The 20,416-nt window shown below is 37.9% G+C and overlaps 1 protein-coding gene and 1 long non-coding RNA gene across 2 annotated transcripts in view; both read right to left on the minus strand.

Moving 5' to 3' along the window:
• Positions 1 to 5,927: 5,927 nt before the first annotated feature.
• The window catches only part of LOC129451490 (nectin-2), a 50,524-nt gene continuing 36,035 nt past the window's right edge, over positions 5,928 to 20,416 (minus strand). The window contains exons 6-8 of the mRNA XM_073854967.1: positions 16,404 to 16,494; positions 16,276 to 16,309; positions 5,928 to 6,397 (exon numbers count right to left, since the gene is read on the minus strand). Of these exons, the coding sequence (XP_073711068.1) occupies positions 6,185 to 6,397; positions 16,276 to 16,309; positions 16,404 to 16,494 (338 nt within the window). The 3' untranslated portion in view covers positions 5,928 to 6,184. The remainder of the gene's footprint in view (positions 6,398 to 16,275; positions 16,310 to 16,403; positions 16,495 to 20,416) is intronic.
• LOC141350241 (uncharacterized) lies at positions 19,003 to 20,148 on the minus strand. Its single transcript, XR_012358264.1, has 2 exons — positions 19,571 to 20,148; positions 19,003 to 19,228 (listed from the first exon to the last, which is right to left on the minus strand). It is a non-coding gene; the product is annotated as an uncharacterized lncRNA (long non-coding RNA).

Below are 20,416 nucleotides of genomic sequence, written 5' to 3' on the forward strand. Positions count from 1 at the left end.
TCATCTCAGTGAATGTGTTATTAAAATTTGACTCCCTTGTGATCCTGGTATGGGCTTTGTTTTTAGGGACCAAACATGGGCAACCTTCCCAGTGTATGAACCAGTCTGAAGCAGGGGAGTCCAAATTTAGCAGGAGTCAAATTTTACTTTACTTTAATAGTCTTATTTCATTTAAGTCAAGTTTTAGAAAATCTTTTAAAGCGACACCATGTAATTTTTCAACCTTCATAATAAATTTTCAAGACCCTTGTGATAGTACATCGACTTTAAATAGGTTGAATGACATGTCAACCTAGCCTGACGGGGTCTGTATCACTTTTACTTGTACTTAGGGATTCTGGTAGTAACCAGAGCACAAAAAAAAACTACAAAATTCGACTGCTTTATGGCATACGTCACTTCCTCCACGCAATTTGTTTTTAACGTGAATTTTGCTGGAGGCTACTTAAGAAGTGTAGAGAGCAACTTCTATTATATGACTCTGTGGCACCGTGTTAGTGTCACGGACCTATGACACGGGTGACCCAGGTTCGATTCCCCTTTAAGGCAATTTTTTTATATAAACTCACGATCTTCATTCATACATAAATGCGATCTTCTTTATAAATGACGGCAATTATCTTGCATATAGTTCAGTGTATTCAGATGCTGTGTTCACGTATTTACCTTTCTTTTACTGTGTCTATGGTATTTACATTACAATCCAGGATGCTATAGCATTCAAACTTGCTCAAACTCACACAGTGTAAAACCAAACCCTATTCATTCACCAATCAGATCCGAGCATTTCTCTCTTCCTCATTTGCTGCGTTCCGCTGTCACTAGCGTGACGTATTACAAACACGGTTTACTTGGATTTGGAGCGACAATTTTCACACAAAAGAGAGGAAAAACGAGCGCCATTGCGGAAAATCCTGGTGGCGAGGGAGAGAGAGAGACGATACAACAATATTTGTTTGGGAAAAGGCAAGGAAATACTTCTGGTCGTTTCTCAATTGGAAGGCTGCAGCGTCCGGAGGTCAAATATGCAGGCTGCATACGTCATCAAGCCTGGTTTATTAAGGTAAACTGAGCATTACATTCACAAGTCATAAGCATACTGCAACAATTTACGATTAACTAAGTATAATAGTCAACTTTATAATTGTTAATATTCTGAAATAAGACAGTCTTGATGACGTATGCAGCTTAAAAATACGACATCCGGAGGCTGCAACCTTCAGATTGAGAAATGGCTTCTGCCACGACGAGTTCCTCATCAGAAAGTTGTAACATGACTGCGTTTCTCCCTGTTGTTTCAAAATGTTGATCGTTTAGCATTTTAAATGTTTAGTTTTTAGTTTAGTTTTAAGGTTGGCCAGTTCCTTTCCTTTGCGACAGTGCTGCGGCGCTTGTGGCCTCTAGGGGCGCTAGGTGTGAAAAATGCATGTCTAGCACCCCCTAGTAGCCAAAAAGTTGCATGGTGTGCCTTTAAATTATAAAACTGAAAATGTCTGTATTAAGAGTATTTTTAATAACACTGATGTCAATAAATGAATTTAGTTCTCTTATCTCTGATATTCAGGACTTTTATTTTACACAGTTTAAAAAAACATGTTTTTAATGATTGTTGAGCTTTATCTCTAAATGTTTTACCTCTTCAAATGTATTTACGTCAATGAAGTACCACATATTCAGGCAAGATTGACTGTTTCCCTAGACTGTAACTGGTTTTTAAAGTGACTGTTACATGCTGTTTATGGTTTTATTGTTTTTAATACAAACAAATATTGACTCAGCTCAATATGACATTTACGACGTATTAAAACACTAGGAGGAAAAGGTGAAGTACCAAATCAAACAAACATTTTAAAATATTTGCGAAATATAAATAAAAACACTTAACAATAAGGTTGTATTTGATAGCATTATTACATTTATTATAACTTGAACTAACAGAACAATATAGTTTTTCAGCACTTGTTATTAATACTTGGTTAATGTTAGTTAATGCCAGTATAGTTGTGCATTAAAGTCTCCCTCATCTTTGAGCATCAAAACAGCATATTTAAAAGTGTTACCTGTCACAGTAATTTCTTCATGCTTTAAAACAACTTAACCTCTACACCCTTTGCAGGGAAACACCTGTTTTCCCAAAGCTAACTGAAATAACTGACGCCTAACTGACTCCAACTCTTTGTTTAAGCACGGATGTTGATGATATGTTATACCATCTGTGTTTACTCAAGCATTGGCCTATTGATATGAGCTTAACAGATCAAAGGTATAAGAAATATGACACCTTTTAAGCATTGTTTGCAATCTTTCATAGACTCAAAAGACTCTAAACTATAATAATTTCTCCTTAAAATGTAACATGAAAAACGAGGTACTTTCCAACAACAACAAAAAGTGATGTGCCCTAAGCCAAACACATTATAGACCCCATCACAGTTCACGTCACAGGCGGTTCCCACTGCGCATGTCGGGGTCAGAAAAGTCATTACAGCAGATTGAGTTGCGTATTATTCGTGGGCTTTGAAAATCGCACCAGGTATGTCGTTAAGTTTTTCGGGATTCCTGCAGAATCTCAAAAACAAAAAATACAACATCTGTGGCTGCAAGCAATTAAACATGCAGACCGGGACAATGCAAAGATCAAAGAGGCTTGTGTTTGTAGTGCTCACTTCATTTCAGGCAAGTCATCATTTTTCAGCCCTGTTAAATTAAACTAGAAAGCCTAAATGGTATGAACAGTTTGACCCCATGCTGCCCGCGCACCTGATAGTCATTCTATGTTTACAAACTTTGAAGGGGTCTATACGGAAGGGCACGGAAAATAAGTACGTTTACATGCACAGAATAAGCGGATAACCATCAAAATCTGCTTATTACAGAAAACTGTTTTCATGCGTTTACATGCAAATCAATAAGCCGGCTATGCAGACAACTGCATTTACATGGGACTTGAAGAATTATCAGGGCTGCATTCAGCCCGGACAAAACGTTGCACAACGTTTATTAAACAGAAACGGTGATGCATTGAACACCCTGTTGTGATGACGCAAGAGTTGCAACTACGGTAGCTGAGAGGCCATTCTTTGTGTTCTTTTTAAAAGTTTCTGAGGACTGATGAAATCGTTATAAATGTGTGTTTAATACTGTAAAAGACCCTCAATGTTACAGTCACTGACCTTGCCGTCCAGAATGAAAGACAACATTCCAACTTGAACCTATTGAGCGAGCTGTCTCTTTAGTAGCGCGTGGTTTTATATATCTTGCCGCTGATTGGGCCGACATTTCTGACACACCCACCAAACAAGAGAAAACACATTTAAAACCTGTTGCACACCGTTTCCAGGAAACATGTTGTTCAACCCGGAAACCGTAGCAAAACATTGCGCACCGGTGTGAGATTGAACGTGCCCCAGTTTTCTCGCAGGCAGTGATGTCACCACCTATAGTACACAATAGTCGATCAAAAAGTCAACGGCATATCTGTCTAAGGGGCCAGTCACACCAAAAGCGTTTATGGCAGTTGCAGGCGCCTTTTTTGAATGATATTCTATGGGCAGGGCGCGTTTACGCGCTGTTTATGCGCGCCGAGCGCCTTGCGGTTTTTTGCCGCCTGCCGCGCACGCGTTTTTGAAGGAGCGCTGAGAGCGGAGAAGCGCCAGACGTCATTCGCGTCTTTGCATTGTCCAATCGAATGATGGGAGAGGCGGGCCTTACGTTGTGGTGAGGGAAGTTTACAGTTGCTTTGAAGAACCGGACTCCACTCGCTCACTCTCTCCTGCGTGTTTGTGCACCTCTCACCCTCAAACAAGTTCAGAGCAAACGCCCTCTTTTTAAAGTTTCTGCTAATATGACAGTTAACAGCAAAAGAGCGCTCACGCTTCAATATTTGATTGACAAGACAGCTGACTCGGTGGTTGCTTAGCAATATGGAAAGCCGCGTCGCCCTGCCCTGTACTGTTGTATCTCTTCTCGTGTCTGCAGAACCTATAAATGTAACATGAGCTTCTATTTTAACAGTTTGTCTGCCAACTGCTTTAGTCGAGCTGAGACTTTTATGCGTTACTTTGCGCTTCCCGTGTGATGTTTACCTTTCATACGCGGAGACATGCGCACATCGACAAAACCGTGAGAAAGCCGGTTAAGGTGTTTACATGCCACGTGAAATCGGCGTAATGAGCAAAAAACTACCTGTGCCGATCGGTTTTTGCTTATGCTGTTCATGGGCTTTCGCTGATAAAAGAAACCTGTTTTACGCGTTTACATGACCCCACATGTTATCAGTTTATTAATCATAATCGGCGTAAGACTGTGCATGTAAGCGCACTCACTGACCCCTTTAATAACTCTCTGTCTCCGTGTGTTAGGATTTACAGATGAAACGAACCCAAGCGCAGACGTTGTAAATTAATACAAAAACACTTTTATTAAACAAGAAAAAAAAAACCCACAATGGGGCAAACAACAAAAGAATGAAATAACTGAGACTACAAAGACTAGTTCTAGTTCTAGTTCTAGTTCTTTTATTTATAGAGCACGTTTTACACAGTCAGCAGACTGACCAAAGTGCTGTACAGGTAAACATGTAAAACAAACCAAATGCATAGTAATATATTAAAACAACAATAAAATAGAATTTAGCAGAACCCATGTCAGTAAATAGTACATAAATCCGTGTATGTCAGTTGACAAACACACAACATACATTTGACAGAAGGCAATATGTCTGCAACTGCGTATGTCAGTTGACAATACACAAAACTACACAAGTCGATTAAAACAGGCTTTTATATTTAGTCATTAACAAAGGCTAGAGAAAACAGATGGGTTTTCAATAGGGACTTAAAAACACTTAAAGATGGAGCAATTCTGATGTGCATTGGCAGACTGTTCCACAGCCTCGGGCCCGTGACAGAAAAGGCTCTATCACCTCTGTGTTTTAATCTGGTGGAGGGGATTTTAAGCAAATTTTGATTACCAGAACGTAGATCTCGGGGGGGGGTTGTATGGTCGTAGGAGTTCCGATAGGTAGCTTGGGGCCAGACTGTGCAAACATTTGTAGACAAATAAAAGTATTTTAAAATGTATCCGGTACTGAAACGGCAGCCAGTGGAGAGCTCGAAGAAGTGGGGTGGCGTGATCGTATTTGCGGCCTTTCTTTAAAAATTTAGCAGCTGCATTTTGGACGAGTTGTAATCGATCTAGTTGGATTTTGGAAATACCACTGTACAATGAGTTGCAGTAGTCTAACCTTGACACAATAAAAGCGTGGACAACCGACTCAAGAGATTTTTCTGGCAGTGCGTGTCTAATTTTGGAGAGCAGACGGAGCTGGAAAAAAACTTGCTGAAATTACTGACGAGACATGTTTGTCAAGAGTGAGCTGACAGTCCAACATAACACCAAGATTTTTGGCACACTTTTTTTTGATAAACTGCCAGGTCCTCCAGGCTGGAGTTATCAAATTTAGAAACGTTCGAGGGGTTAAAGACAATAACCTCTGTTTTTGAGTTGTTTAGAAATAAGAAATTTTTAGCCAGCCAATGTTTTACGTCGTCAAGGCAGGTAAACAATGAAGTGGTAGATAATGGAGTTCCTCTTTTTATTGGCAGATAGATCTGGGTATCGTCAGCATAAAGATGATATAGGACCCCATGCTTTCTCAAAATAGAGCCTAGCGGTAGCATGTATAGAGAAAAAAGCAGGGGAGATAGGATCGAACCCTGAGGGAGGCCAAACTCAAGACGTGTAGCCGAAGAGGTGAAGTTTCCAATATTAACTGAAAAATGACGGTCTGATAGGTAGGATTTAAACCACTCTAAAACAAAACCATTGAGCCCAATTAGTGATTTTAATCTCGATAAAAGCACCTGATGGTCAATAGTGTCAAAGGCAGCGGTTAAGTCTAGGAGAACTAAGATCATGTTGACTAAACAACAAGAAACTGGACAAAGGCTTAACTGGAGACTAAGACAAGATACTCACAGTGACAAGACAAAACGAACCACTAAAGAACACCAAACACAAAAACTTTAAATAGGGAGAAATTAATGAGACACACCTGAAAAGACGAGTAAAGGATCGGGGAAAAAGTGACGAGACCCGGGAAATGCGTGGTCAGAATAAACCAATACTAAAACCACGCATCTCCCACATAAAACATTGTACTGTCAGAACCCTGCCATACTGACTAGATTGAAATACAAGGGAATGAGTTCTTGATCTGGCAGACGGCCTCGGCAGGGTCGGATGCCCCGGCTCTGGCTTCGGCCGTGTCGGATGCGCAGGCTCTGGCTTCGGCCGCGTCGGATGCCCAGGCTCTGGCTTCGGCAGCGTCGGATGCGCAGGCACTGGCTGCGGCTGCATCGGTTGCGCAGGCTCTGGCTGGTAGTAGTACAACCCGCTGGGTTAATGGGAAACCAAAAGTTTTTAATTAAAATGAACAGTGTCTATTTACACTAAGTGTAAGTAGAGTGCCTTGTTGGCAGATGCTATTTACACTAGTGCTCCAACTAGACATTGGTGTGCGAAGCTAAAGTAAAGTTTATAAAAGACTCATTGAAGTCAACAGCTTCAGTGGTGCGCAGGCAGTAGAGTGGGTGACTCGTTTGACGAAATGTCTTGTTAGAATTCGCCTCCGCCGATCTTGCTCTTCTAACAGTTTTTAAAATTTTTGTTACAGCAAAAAAGTGTTGCTGCCATAAAGTAATCAAATTGGCTATGCAAGTCATTGTATCCTATTGTTTTACATTTTGACTAGTGTTAAGTTGCTATAATTGATATAAAAAGCTGAAATTGCTAATGTTAAAATATATGTTGATTTGACTTCTTTGGCACAAATTTAATTAGTGAAGCCTAAGATAAATGGCATCATGGAAAATTTGTTGGTGTTGCTGCTTCAACAAGGGCTACTGGCATAGGGTCATGGTTGGGGCAGTCATGGCCTTGTTTGAGATTCAGTCTTGATAACCTACAACAGGGCTATTTTATTCTGGTCCCACTTCCAACCCTAATCAAACACACTTGCCTATAATTTTCAACTAATGTGGACTTCAATTAGCTTCTTCAGGTTTGTTTGTTTTAGGGTTGGAGCTAAACTCTGTGGAACAGGAATTGATTAGCCCTGACCTACAAGAAAATTATACTAAGTTTATCTGGATGATGTCATTGTCTCATGTGGTTTATCTTCAAAGAGAACTTTAAATGGCTTGTTATAATTAGCATTTCTGGGACATTACTAAGTGCCAAATGGACCACTTCAGATAAAGCTCATGCCATTAATTCCTATCCTGTCTTTAAAATACGTTCACTGTTGAGCAGCACATAAGTACCGGTAACACAGATTTGGAGCTTTTATAATTTTTTTTTTAATAAAAATATGTTTATCGACTGTTTGCAAAGGAAGCAAAAACGTCAGCATGAAGAGGTGCTGAGCATCTATTTCAATGTTACAGAACAAAGTTTTTTCTCAAATAAAGTATAGGTTTTTATACCTGACTCATGCCATTAACACCCCTAGGGTATGCAACTGGAGTTGCATGGATTTATTTTATGAAGTTTTTGTGTCTTTTAAAAGGTAATACAATTGACTTAAACCCAGAAAGAATTTTTTAAACAATTCTTGGTGAGTGACAAGATGGTGAGCAAATGACAAATACATTTTCATTTTGGGGCCTTTTAATGATATCAAAACTCACACAAGCCACAGATGCAGCAGGGTCCGAGTCAATCTGCTGCTTTGTTTAGCAGTAAGGGAACTTATCAGGGAGTCAGCCATTTTTAAGGACTCTCTTAATCGCAAAAACTCTTCAGTAAATTCTAATTTATTTACTATTTATTTGCATCATTCATTGTTAGAAAGCAGTTTTACATGAAACAGAAACAAAGGGAAGAACTCAAAAATCAGGACCCAACAAAATTAAGGTACATTTTAAATATAGTTTGGCATGCAGTACAAAACAAACTTAAAGTAAGCTACCCGGCCCCTCCAAAACCCAGAATAAACCCGACCCAAAAACAACAACAAACACAAAAATCAATAAAAAAAAATCAACACAAAATCTCAAAGCAAGCCGCAATCTGTTTCTTACAAAATTTAAATCAAACTTATATTACATTTCTGTAAATAAATATCACAATATGAGGTGTTCTTACTTTTGTTTGGTGTTATTCATTCTGGTTTTTGCATTTTAGAATGCACAGAATTCCTACAAAGTATGTTGTCTCCCAAAAACTGTATGTAGTTTTTATGTCACATCCAGTGGCAGCCGGTAACTTCTCTTCCGAGGGGTGCGAATTCAAAATATGTGTTGGAAATTTTATGTGTCTTGTCAAAATAAGTGCCTGCTGCACAAGATAAAAGATAAAAGAGACGCTCACTTCACAAAATACTAGCAAGACACTAATTTAATACTAAACTCTGCTCACACATGATATTAAGCGAGTATATGGCAAACACGAGCGTCTCTTTTATCAGAAACCACTTCAAAGCGTCTATTGCAGGCACGTATTTTTGTTTGGGCCGTTTTTGCCTTTTATTACTAACAGTGAATAAGGAGATGACAGGAAAGTACAGGGAGGAGAGAGGGGTATGGGATCGGCAAATGACCACGAGCCAGGAATCGAACTCGGGTCGCCGAAAGTACGAAAGCACCATATGTCGGAGCACTACCCACTACACCATCGGCTCCAACTGCAGGCACTTATTTTAACATGACGTGTAATGCACATGGTTCACATGAAGTGCCAAACATGCTGTATTTTGACGACGGGTTAAATAAGTTTTGACGAGCTTTGTTTGAAGAATTCATTGGCTGCCACTGGACAATATTTTATAGACTGATATTTTATTAGATGGTTCAGTCTAGAGGTAATAAATGCATTCTGTGATAATTTATATTTCAAGTTTTGACTGCAAATGTCACATCCATAATGCTGGAATTGCTCAACTATTAAACAAGACAAAGCCGGTTTATCTTAAACTCAGTGCCCTTGTTTTGTGTCAAAATGCACACTATAATGTTTTTCTAATTTATAAAAGCAAAATAACTTTCTTAATTTAACTAAGACTTACTCCTGGCTTAATCTAAGACCAGTAAACTGTCCACAACTATTTCTAACTAGTACTATTTAAAATAGGTAAAAAAAAGTTATGCCAAAAGAGTTATGCCTGTTTTGCTGTGGTAAACACACAGCAGTAAGTGACCATAGACTTCCATAGTAGGAATAAAAAATATGATGGAATTTAATGGGTACCGTCACCTGTGTGCTTCTCATCATTTATGAAAATATTTTCTTAGTCATTCATCACAATACTTCCAAAATATTTTTTTCACTATGGTCACTCATTCATCACAATACTTCCAAAATATTTTTTTCACTATGGTCACTATATGCTGTGTGTTTACCATCATTTCTCAAAATATCTTCTTTTGTGTTCATCAGAAAAAAAGAAATTCATACAGGTTTAGAACAACATGAGGATGAGTAAATGATGACAGAATTTTTATTTTAAAGTGAACTATCCCTTTAAACACTATGAGGTGGTTTCCCGGACAGGGATAAGCTTATGACAGGACTAGGCCTTAGTTTAATTAGGAAATATAACTAAGGTTTAACAAACATGCCTTACTAAAAACATTACTTATGTGCATTTTGGGGCAAAACAAAGGGCACTGATGTATTTTAAGATATGTCAGTGGAAGTTGTTTTCAGTTTGGACAGCTCTTACATTTATTTTAGTCTAGGACTAATCTAATTCCGGTCTGGGAAACTGCCCTATTAACTCACAAGCTAGACAAACAGAAATACGAAAAACGCAAACAGTAACTAATATTCGCATGCTCAAAGTGTGCCACGGCTTTAGTTGATGCGCAAGTGATGCTGCCCCGACCACTAGATCCAGCGAGAAAGAAGAGACAAAAGACATGGCGAATATCACTTATGTAACCTTGGTACAATATTCTTGAATATGATAATTTTGTGCGGCAAGCCTTAAAGTGGAAATTAAGCAGTCAGACTAGTTAACATTTTTAAGTAAATGGACTTCTACTCTACCAAAAAAACACAGAACAAATACTATAAATGTAACAATTTAACAGAAAGAAATCAGGTTTTGTTACAGTTTCAATGCAAGGGTGCTGCCATTTTCACTACTGCAGCCTGTGACTTTACAGGTTTGGTTGTCCTGACTGAGCTTGATACTGTGGTAAAGAGAAGGATATCGAAACGTTGCAGCAATAAAGCATTTTCTATTTTTGCAAGTGGATAGTGTGCGGGACCTTTCTTTTTCTATTTGTCAAAGAGAAGGATAACAACAGACAGCAGGGGACAGATAAAGAAAGATAAACACTAAAAGCAACAAGGCATCAGAAGACATAAAAGGGAGGCCATTATTGCATTGGTCACAAATTTTCAAACTAGAAAATGCATTTCCGGTGGAACTGCGAAAGTGTGCCTGCTCTGGTGCCGACGATTTAGTTTTTTTATCTTGTGCATCCTCACATTGTAGTCCCAAGTTCATGTACAAAGTTTGGTTTCAATACGTTAAAGCGTTCCTATCATAATAATTATAGCACTAATGGTGATGGGTGATGACTGTCTACATATTGTTTGTGTAATATTGCCTTTGTTTTTATAGTGTCATTTCATATGGTGCCCTGAATTTAACACTTTCTAGCCACAGATATGTGACTACCTTTTCTACGTATTGTACTGCAAAGCCTTTTTAGCCATGTCCCTATGTTTACATAATTTTACACGGCTAAAACAAATAACGAAATGCATAACGAAAATGATGTAGCTGTCATTTCTGTTAATAAATTTTTTTCTATAGAAATCACTGCACTGGTACTTTAGGTTTAACAACCACAAGTAAAGTTCAATGTAATATATAGTTAAATATCTTATGATCATGTGAAAGTTTTATTTTTTCATTAATTCTGCTTTAGTTTATTGCCCAAATTAAATAATATGATGGAATAATAAAAGTGTAGTTTATTTATTTAAATTCCTAGATAGTATAGTGTTTTTATATTAAAGTATATTTTATATTATAAAGTATTTGATTGACATTATATATATTTGAAATTATTCATTGAAATATTATAATAATAAATTCATATATAATTATCTATATAAATTATACGTTAATTTTGTAAGTATGTTTAATTTATTAAACTGTTTAATTTAGTAGTAATATGCTAATACTACAGAACACTCCATTTTAATAGTTTATTTTATTAAATATTGTTTTTTCCTACTCATATGTTAAATCCACGAGTGTCACACGTGTAATATGTTAAACCTGCGAAACGTATTTACTGAAGAGACACGCAGAACAAGCGGCCTCTTGCCTCACGGGCAGTGATGGGACTAACGCAATTACAATTACTGAAATTTAAATAAGTTCGTTACTCGCGTTACTCTATTTTGTAAAAAAATAACAGTTGCAGACGAGACATTTCTGTGGTAGGCGGTGCAATGAATCATTAAACTTCATCATGGTTGACAGTGCATATAGAATTACCATGAAAAATCTAAACGGGACAACATACCTTTGTTTAAAAATTCATAATCCATCCAGTTTGTAAATTATCTTTGCCAAGCAATCCCGTATGACATCAACTTGCATTTGTAGTCCACAAAAGCAATAAATCTGAGAAATGTTAATATATATCTTAGATTTTAACATCGCCCTTCATGGAAGAGAACGATCCACCATTGTTGTTTCCAGTAAAATATTCACACTGCGCTGTACAACTGTTAATGTGTTACAGTTTTTTCGATTGCTAAACGACAGTGGGCACAACTGGAGCTACATGTGCAAAACTCTAACTACAGTCTGCACAGCAGCAGTTCATGTGGACCAATCTAGTTCATTTTTCATTGCTTGTACACAGTTTTCAAAACTTTACACACTTATCCCATGACTTTAACCACAACCTGCACAACACTGTGGATTTACAGCACTTTGTTCAAATGCTAACACACTGCTGTCAAAACTGTAAACCACACATTCAAAACAGAATTGATTTCAGCCTTGTGCCTTTCAAACACTGCTGATTGCAATTTCATATAAATATAAATTCCAATTTCATATGTATATTTCATATATATATATATATATATATATATATATATATATATATATATATATATATATATATATATATATATATATATATTACGTTTTATATAAATATGATAGGTAGAGCTCAGGAAGACGGAAATGAAACAAGGAAGACGGTTCGTGGAGGGAGAAGGGTGGCATGTAGTGGCCTGATGCTAGAGAGAAGCAGGATTAGCCCCTCAATTATTTGTTTGGATTACAGTATGTACTTTTAGTTTTACCTTTTTTCTCATTACTATAATTCTGTAAATTACTACAGACTAGTATTGAAGCAAACTGCTAATTTTCATTTACCTTAAAGAATTGTTCTGTTCTAAAAATTACAATAAATCATGTGATAAATCAATCAATAAATAAATAATTCTTTGAAGAAAACATTACTTTGTATGAAGTCACTGAAATTGTTCAATCTGTAAAGATAAAAGTTAGTATTTTGTGTATTGGTGTTTGATGTTAGTGTTTTTCCTCTCAGTGTGTTGTGAGTGACAGTGTGTGTTATCTCAGTGAGGGTTGTGTTTAGTGTTTGGCTGCACTGAGCTGTTTTGAGTCATGTGTTAAGAGTTGTGCTCACGTGACTTTTGGTATTGCAGACTGTAGTTAGAGTTTTGCACATGTAGCTCCAGTTGTGCTCACTGTCGTTTAGCAATCGAAAAAAACTGTAAAACTCCATAGTATGAGAGTGCGCATTTAGTTTCAGTTTCGGTTTCACTCGCTCCGTATCCGACAAAACAATCCACTCGCTCTGTGTCCGTCGGACAAAACAATCCACGTACTCCGTTTTCTGATTAAATATCAAACAATATATGACCAAACAGCACACTACCCGCAGCAAGCTTCACAAGCTGTGTCCCAACTCAAGGGCTGCGACCTGCTAAGCAACCTTAAAAGTGAACACTCGGTCTTTCAAGGTGGAAGCCTCAGAAGTCCGCGAAGAGAACTGATGAGACGGTCTAACCTTCGGAGGACCCATAATTTGCGTCAGCTGCTGCACGCGCACACCGCGCCTGTCAGCAGGACACAGCGGAGATGTTTCTGACTTATTAAAATAAAATAATATGGAATAAAAAAAATTATAATTTATTTTAGAAAATATGACACAACTGTCTCCAAATTCTTAAAGAGACAGTACACAATTTTAACACATTATATATTTTCAATGTAAACATACAGAATATTTGTCTAAATGGTCTAAATGATATACATAAATAAGCTTACATATTAAGATAATTTCTAACAAAAATATTCAAAGGCTGAATCTAAAGTAAAATAGGCTTCTACAGTATGTAAAATCGCCCATCCATATAATTGTATTGTTTGACTGTTCAGTACTGTTCATATTTACATTTAAAAAGCAGACATAAAAGTAACTTAAAAGTTACTTTCCCTAGTAACTAATTACTTTTGATATACAGTAACTGGTAGAGTAACTCAATTACTTTTAAAAGAAGTAACTAGTAACTGTAACTAATTACTAATTTTCAGTAACACTGCTCACGGGTGATAAAGGGTTGTGTGCCAGTAATAATGTTACATGGGGAAACACAGAACTCTGTCTGTAATTAAACAAAGCCTTGAGTCAAATCATTTTTGACTAACTCCAGTAACTCGCACAACCCAGATTAGTTTAGTGAGTGACAGGGGCGTTGCACACGATCTCGGGCCCTATGCATAGGCAGTCCTGATGGGCCCCCATGCCCCACCCCCATAATGTATTCCAAACTTTTTAAGGGCCCTCTCTTCCTTTGGGGCCCTGGTAATCAGTACTGGTTTTACCCCCAGTCCGACGCCCCTGGTGAGTGACTCAGAATAACACGAATCCTTAAATAGATCCGGGTTGACGATCACTAGAACAAGCACGCAATCTCAAATAGAGATCTAATCTGCTTTCACTCAGCACTCTGCTGCTTCTCCCCCACTAACAGAGCCTAACACAGAGGGCTGCCCCTCCCCCATTCTGCCAGCAACACAGAACCGCCTGTGGACACCTGTCTGTAAATTGGCTTCAATAGGTGAAAGCATTCCTGAAATATGAACTACTTCCTGTTTTGGCGGCTTCAACGCACATTTCGTTTGGATGGGCAAATGCTACGAAAATCAAAAATCCTTCTAGTAACTTTTATGAGGCTGGGTCCAAGGATCATGTACGTCCAGTTTCGTGAAGTTCAGACAAAATTTTTGATCCAATATGGCGGAGGTCATGGATGGATCCATGACCTTGTGTCCCCAAGCAACTGCTCGTACGTTTTAAAGTTTAAACGGGGACTCTGTGTCAAACGGCCTAGTCGCAGGAGCTGGCCAAAAATTAGGGCATAATAATAATAATAATAATAATAATAAGACAACTTATGAAGAACAATAAGTGTGCTTTTTGGAAGCACACTTAATAAGTTTCAAGATGTCAAACCAAAGGACCATGTACATAAACTGCAACTGAAATGGATAACAGTACTGATTCACTGTGTGTGCAGCAAAACTGAAAAGAAGCAGGCCTCCGTTGGGCATCGGAGTGTGGAGCGTCCATTAATATTTAAACCGCAATGAATAGCACGTTTATACCCGAACCCAAAGAGACTCGTAAATGCCGCCAAATATTCTTAAGCTAAATGTTATTAATAAGTCAATAAACAAGTGGCAAAAATTTTACTTTTTGTCTTGCTCATAGAAGTTAGTCTTCTCCCTCCTTGTACCTGAGTGTGATGCACAATGCATTTCCAAGAAAGTTCCATCCATGTTATTCCTCTCTTGACGATTAAAATGCTTAATGCTTATTCCAGCTTTAAAAGTCCACTTTACAGTCACGGTGATGAATAGCGCAGTTTTGCATTTGTTGTTTATCAGGTCAACTAGCATAATAATTTATACTGTTTTCTCATTTGGATTATAATAACGATTGCTCATTTAGTGCCATGGCTGCTTTTGTTAGCTTAACTTCTTTGGTAACATATCTGTGCTCTTTGATCAGAGTCTGCGCGAAAACTTATAATATATATATAACCGTCTTACTGATATAACAGCAAGATGGTCAATTTATAATATTATTATAAAAATTGAAGAAGTCAGTGCAAAATGCGTGTTATGGCAGAATAAATCCAGCCTTCTAAATAAAAGAGCATTATTGTCGAAGGTAAAGTCATTGCGTCTCACTGCAGACGCTCCTGACTGGAAGCCAGAGAAACATTACAAGAGCACATGAGCGTTAGCCCATAAACTTTTTAATGCAATTTGAGCATCATAAAAAATTTATGTGACAGTTCATCTAAGTTTTTGTTGCTGTTTTTGAAATATTTTATTTAAATGTGAGTGGGTGTTCTCCGAGTCCGATCGACTTGGGTATTAGCCACAATGTAAAATAGACCCGGGACCCAAAGTAATAAATTAAATTAAGACCCGACCAAACTCGGCTGATCATTTAAAACATAGACCCGAACCTTTACAGGTCCCGGTTCGGGTCCTGGGTCTTCCGTGTAGACTTCTAGCTTGCCCGGCTCAATATAGCGAGTTAAACACATGATTTTTATACTCTATGTGAAAAAATTCTAAGAATGTTGAAAATTTTTATAAAGAAGTTGACAAAGCACATGGAGCACATTGGGTTCAGCAGAGCTCAGTGAGGACGACCAACCCCATGATGTCCCACACCACAGAATTGCAAGATGGCGATCCCCTTGCGTGAAAAATTGTAACAAAACCTTTTTTTTCTATAAAATGGTTACATTTATAGCACTTGTTACATTCTTTCAATAGAGTACAAGTCCATTTACTAAAATTTTTTAACCTGTCTGACTGCTTCATTGCCACTTTAAGCTGCAGGCACCGACTTCCAGTAACATGACCGACAGTGAATTTTGATGACAGGAAGAGTGGGTATGTCCAGCTCTGTAACGCATGCGACAAATTTGAGAAATTAATGCAAAAGTTTAAGTGACTTTCAGGGGAGCGACTACCGATGTCAGATTTGCATAATTTAGAATATTTGTGTTAAAGTCCTAGGAGTGCTATATCCACTGTGTAACAACCTCTGTTATTCTCTCCGAAGTTCTCGGCTTTCTGCAGGGGTATCCTAGAGATAAATTGTTTTGCAAAATTAGCTAAAAAAAACTAAACAATAAACAACAATTAAAGGTTGCATACAATCTAATGTAAAAACAGACCTGGTTTTGATTTTGGGAATTTGACTTCATTTTCCTAAAAAGTAGAAATAAAGATAGTAAATAAAACACACATAAACCAAAATTGTAAACCCTAATGGCACAGTGTGAAATAAAGTTGACATACTCACCGTCTGTATGCATATACCCCAAGGAGAACCACAGCGCAGATGATAAGAATAATAATAATAATTAACAGAACCCTACAAACACTGCTGGATTCTAAAGGAAAAGACATGAGAAAACATTGGTAAACTGTTAGAGGTCACACTTCTACAATAACAATGTTTACACCAAACATCCTTACAATTTACACGTAAATAGCAATAAAAGTCATTCACTGGCTCCAAATCGTAGGGGGAACCACTTTAATTGCTGTATATAGCATCTACGTATGTAGCACCGGCATAGAACCATATTGTGCTATAGACACTTTTACTGTTAGTAAACATTAGGTGGAGAAGTTTAGGTGGAGGCAGAAAGACAGCTGACCGCTTCACTAACTAAATATGTTTTGTTAGTTTGTTTGCTAACACTTTACAATAAGGTTGCATTTGTTAACATTAGAAAATACATAAGCTAACATGAACTAACAATAAGCGATATAATAAGTTTGTTTTTCATCATTTATTAATCTTTGTTAATGTTAATACATTAATGGTATTGCCAGTCATGTTCATGGTAAACTTTTCATTTTAATAATATATTAGTGATGAACATGAAATAAGATAACTGCTGTTGAAGTGTTGTTCATTGTTAGTTCATGTTAGCTAATGCATTAACTTATGTTAACAAATACAATCGTATTGTGAAGTGTTAAAAGTTTTGAAACAATAACTGTAAAAAAATCTTTTTTTATCTGATTATGTAAGGCACACAATGTCCAGGACCGTTAAGGCCATTTGATAAAGTAAACATTTAATGGACGGAACCAGACTTACTGACATGTACACGCTTACTCAATGGATTGATTATGTGACAGAATTACATTCAGTAAAGTTAGTGGCTTGATATCTGCACCTATCTCATAAAGAAACCGAGGGTGTATATTAAAAGAGAAATTTAATTAGATGTCTATAACTATGTGATGGATGGGTGCGGACATGATATGAAATGTGCGGTTTGTTTAATCGTGCCCTGATTGGCTTGCAGTGGTGGGCTAGAGCGCAATTCATTGGGCTCCAGCGCGGAATGCGCAATGTGGTCGCAAATCGCACCGATCGCAGTTTAAAGCGAGAGACGTCAATTGCGCAACCACTCACCTTCATCTGCCTTCATAAAACCTTCTGATGTGCGCAGCAGGGTTATGTGAATGTCTATGCTGCACACATGACAGATCAACCAACAACATGATAGGCTTGTGAGAGGGCTGTGTGTCATCGCGCACCACACAACTCCAAATAAAAAACACAGACTTAACATTAGATGGGTTCCAGTGTTTTAAGAGAGCACTTTGTACTTCCTGCTTTGTTTAAAACAATCGCATCCTACTGATGTTAGCGTGCCCGGGCTCTGATCAATCACGGTGTGAGTGCATGCATATGGGGAAGTAGGGAGGGGGGACAATATGCTGGGGCATGGTTTGCTTTGGATAGTGTGAGTGCGCATGTAATTATGACGTATGCGCTAAAAGGGTCTATTGGACCATAAAAGGTGCTACTGTATAGTGGTGCTATATCACCACTTATGGTTCTTTATGCTATATAGCACTAAAAATGGTTCCCCTATAGCCGCTTTTGCACTATCGGGCCTGTGCGAGCCAGGGCTTCAAACGGGCCTCACGGAGCCAATAGCCTCAGACCTCCAGCTGTGTAGCCAAAATCACGACGCGTTTGCATTGTCAAGCCAATAGCGCCGCTGCGCTTCAGAAAACCCCGCCCTTAATACGCCTACCTGGATGTAACGTCACACAACTCCGCCTGTTTTACCGTGAGGATGTCACTTCAATCTGACAGGAGACGGGAGTGAGATCGCATCATCATACAACAAACATAAAGAACATAACTGAGGCGGCTGTTTGCACGGTGAAAGCCAAGATGAGAAGATAGAGATGTTTGCTCCATCCGCGGTGTTACTCTTGAAGTTTATGTTGGCTGCACACGAGCGATCTCACAACGAGACAAAATCAGAAGCAATAGTAAACTTTATGAAGTAGGATCATTACAAATAAAGCGTTCATCTACCTAATGTGCCATTATACTACGGTATATACACAATATTTTAAAGAATATAACGAGTCCTAGTTTTACATTTATGTAAAATAGTCTTATTTTAAAATACAGGTGTGCACATGTGTCTAAATATGTAACGTTAAGTGTATAGTTCAATGGCGATGTAAACATACTTACACATTATAAGAGGTGTGATATCTTTAATCATGAAAACGTTAATAGTTGAGCATCACATGAAACACAAGGTAACTGTCTAATAGCTATTTCAATAATGTGTCAATCAATCAATACTTTTGTCTATAAAGAACTGCCTCGAATAGCGGAATAGGACTGAAAATCACTTTACTTGCATCTCAAAAATCAAAACGTTTGAGAAATCATTAGAAAATGTACTCGTTAAGAATCAACTCTGAATATACACAAGCATTTAAAAAGCTATGTTACAGTGGTTAAGTTAATGATGGTTATATTTACCATTTTGTGGCATCTTACTATTTCTGTGTTTCAGATGTGATCCTTATTAAGCAATCATTTTCAATAAACTGACAAGCAGCCGTAGTAATAATAACGCGGTACTTTATTTACATATGAAGTTTATATCAGTGCACAAACAGGTGTATTTAAAGACATCTCCTTCGGACGGATTTCAACATCCATGGCTCCTCTCGTCTCATCATCATCTGTTCGTTTCATCTCCTGCTCTTGCATCTGTTGCTGTGTCATCTCTCATATACAAAATAAAAACTCCTGGATGACAAACTGAAAGCTTTACGTTGGCATTTTTTCTGTCAAACGGACACAAAAGAATAAAGCAGCACATGTGATGTTTTGTATAAAGGGTTTGTAAATACACATACAGTATACCCACTTATAAAGTTTGCTACATTCATATAAGAGTTAAATGAATCTCCAAAATACCAGAAAGCATGGCTATGACTATAATAAACCCATGGTTACTTTTTCTAAGGGCTGACTAAAAAATTCAACACAGATGACAATATAGCACAAAAAACACAATAAACACCCATGTAAGACACTTCATAAGCAAAATAAGCAAATAAGCAATCGTTATTTGTATTGTATTTTAAGTGTTTTGTATGCAAACGTTATGTAGCATGTTAACTCACCGTCTGTAGATACCATCGTGACTCGAGTGATCGCTTCTTTAATACATAGACGATGAAATGATGATCCAACACACATCTTTAATTTCTCAGCACTGTTGCACTTTAAACACTTTGTTCTGTGCCCGAAACTTTATAAACTTCTCCCGAACCGGTAAGTTAGCGGTGTGCGCCGGATCCTTAGCATGGCGAGTTCGGCGTTGTAACGCGTCTTTGTTTTTACATATGCAGATCATTTTCTACAGTCCGAAGTACAAACATAGCAGGCATCTTCCGTTAAACAGTAAATTACTGGTGATTCCGATTATTTTTAAAGTTTTAAATCTGCAGACAGATGGATGCGCACCTTGCCAGAGACTCAGATAAACCCCGCCTTCGACCTTTACCACTCCCCTAGCCCCGAGAAGCCCGATGTGGCCCAAGGAATTCGGCGGGCCAGAAAAGCCGGGCCTTAAGCCCCAACGAAGCACCAGTGAAGCACGATCATGCCCCGGAAGTGACAATGCAAACGCGACAGTCCTCGGCAGGCACTGGCACGCCCGCTTGAAGCCCGATAGTGCAAACACGGCTATTGATTACGAGTTTTTTTGTGATATTTAGCACCAATATTTTTGTGTGTAACTGTTTTCTGTTTTAGATATTTTATTCTGCTAAAAAAGGAAATTAGCTGTTTTCATTTCAATACTGTTGTACACTTGATGGCTCAGTTGTAACAGAGTGCTACAACTAACACCAATGTGTAAAAGTTTAGCCAACAGTTTCTGGGTCTTGCTGACATGTTTCAAAATGGTGTTATGTTTTAGGTAACACGACTGATTAAGATGTGTGCATCACACATCCTTGTTAAGA

Source organism: Misgurnus anguillicaudatus, chromosome 17, assembly GCF_027580225.2.
Source record: "Misgurnus anguillicaudatus chromosome 17, ASM2758022v2, whole genome shotgun sequence".
Classification (NCBI taxonomy): Eukaryota; Metazoa; Chordata; class Actinopteri; order Cypriniformes; family Cobitidae; genus Misgurnus; species Misgurnus anguillicaudatus.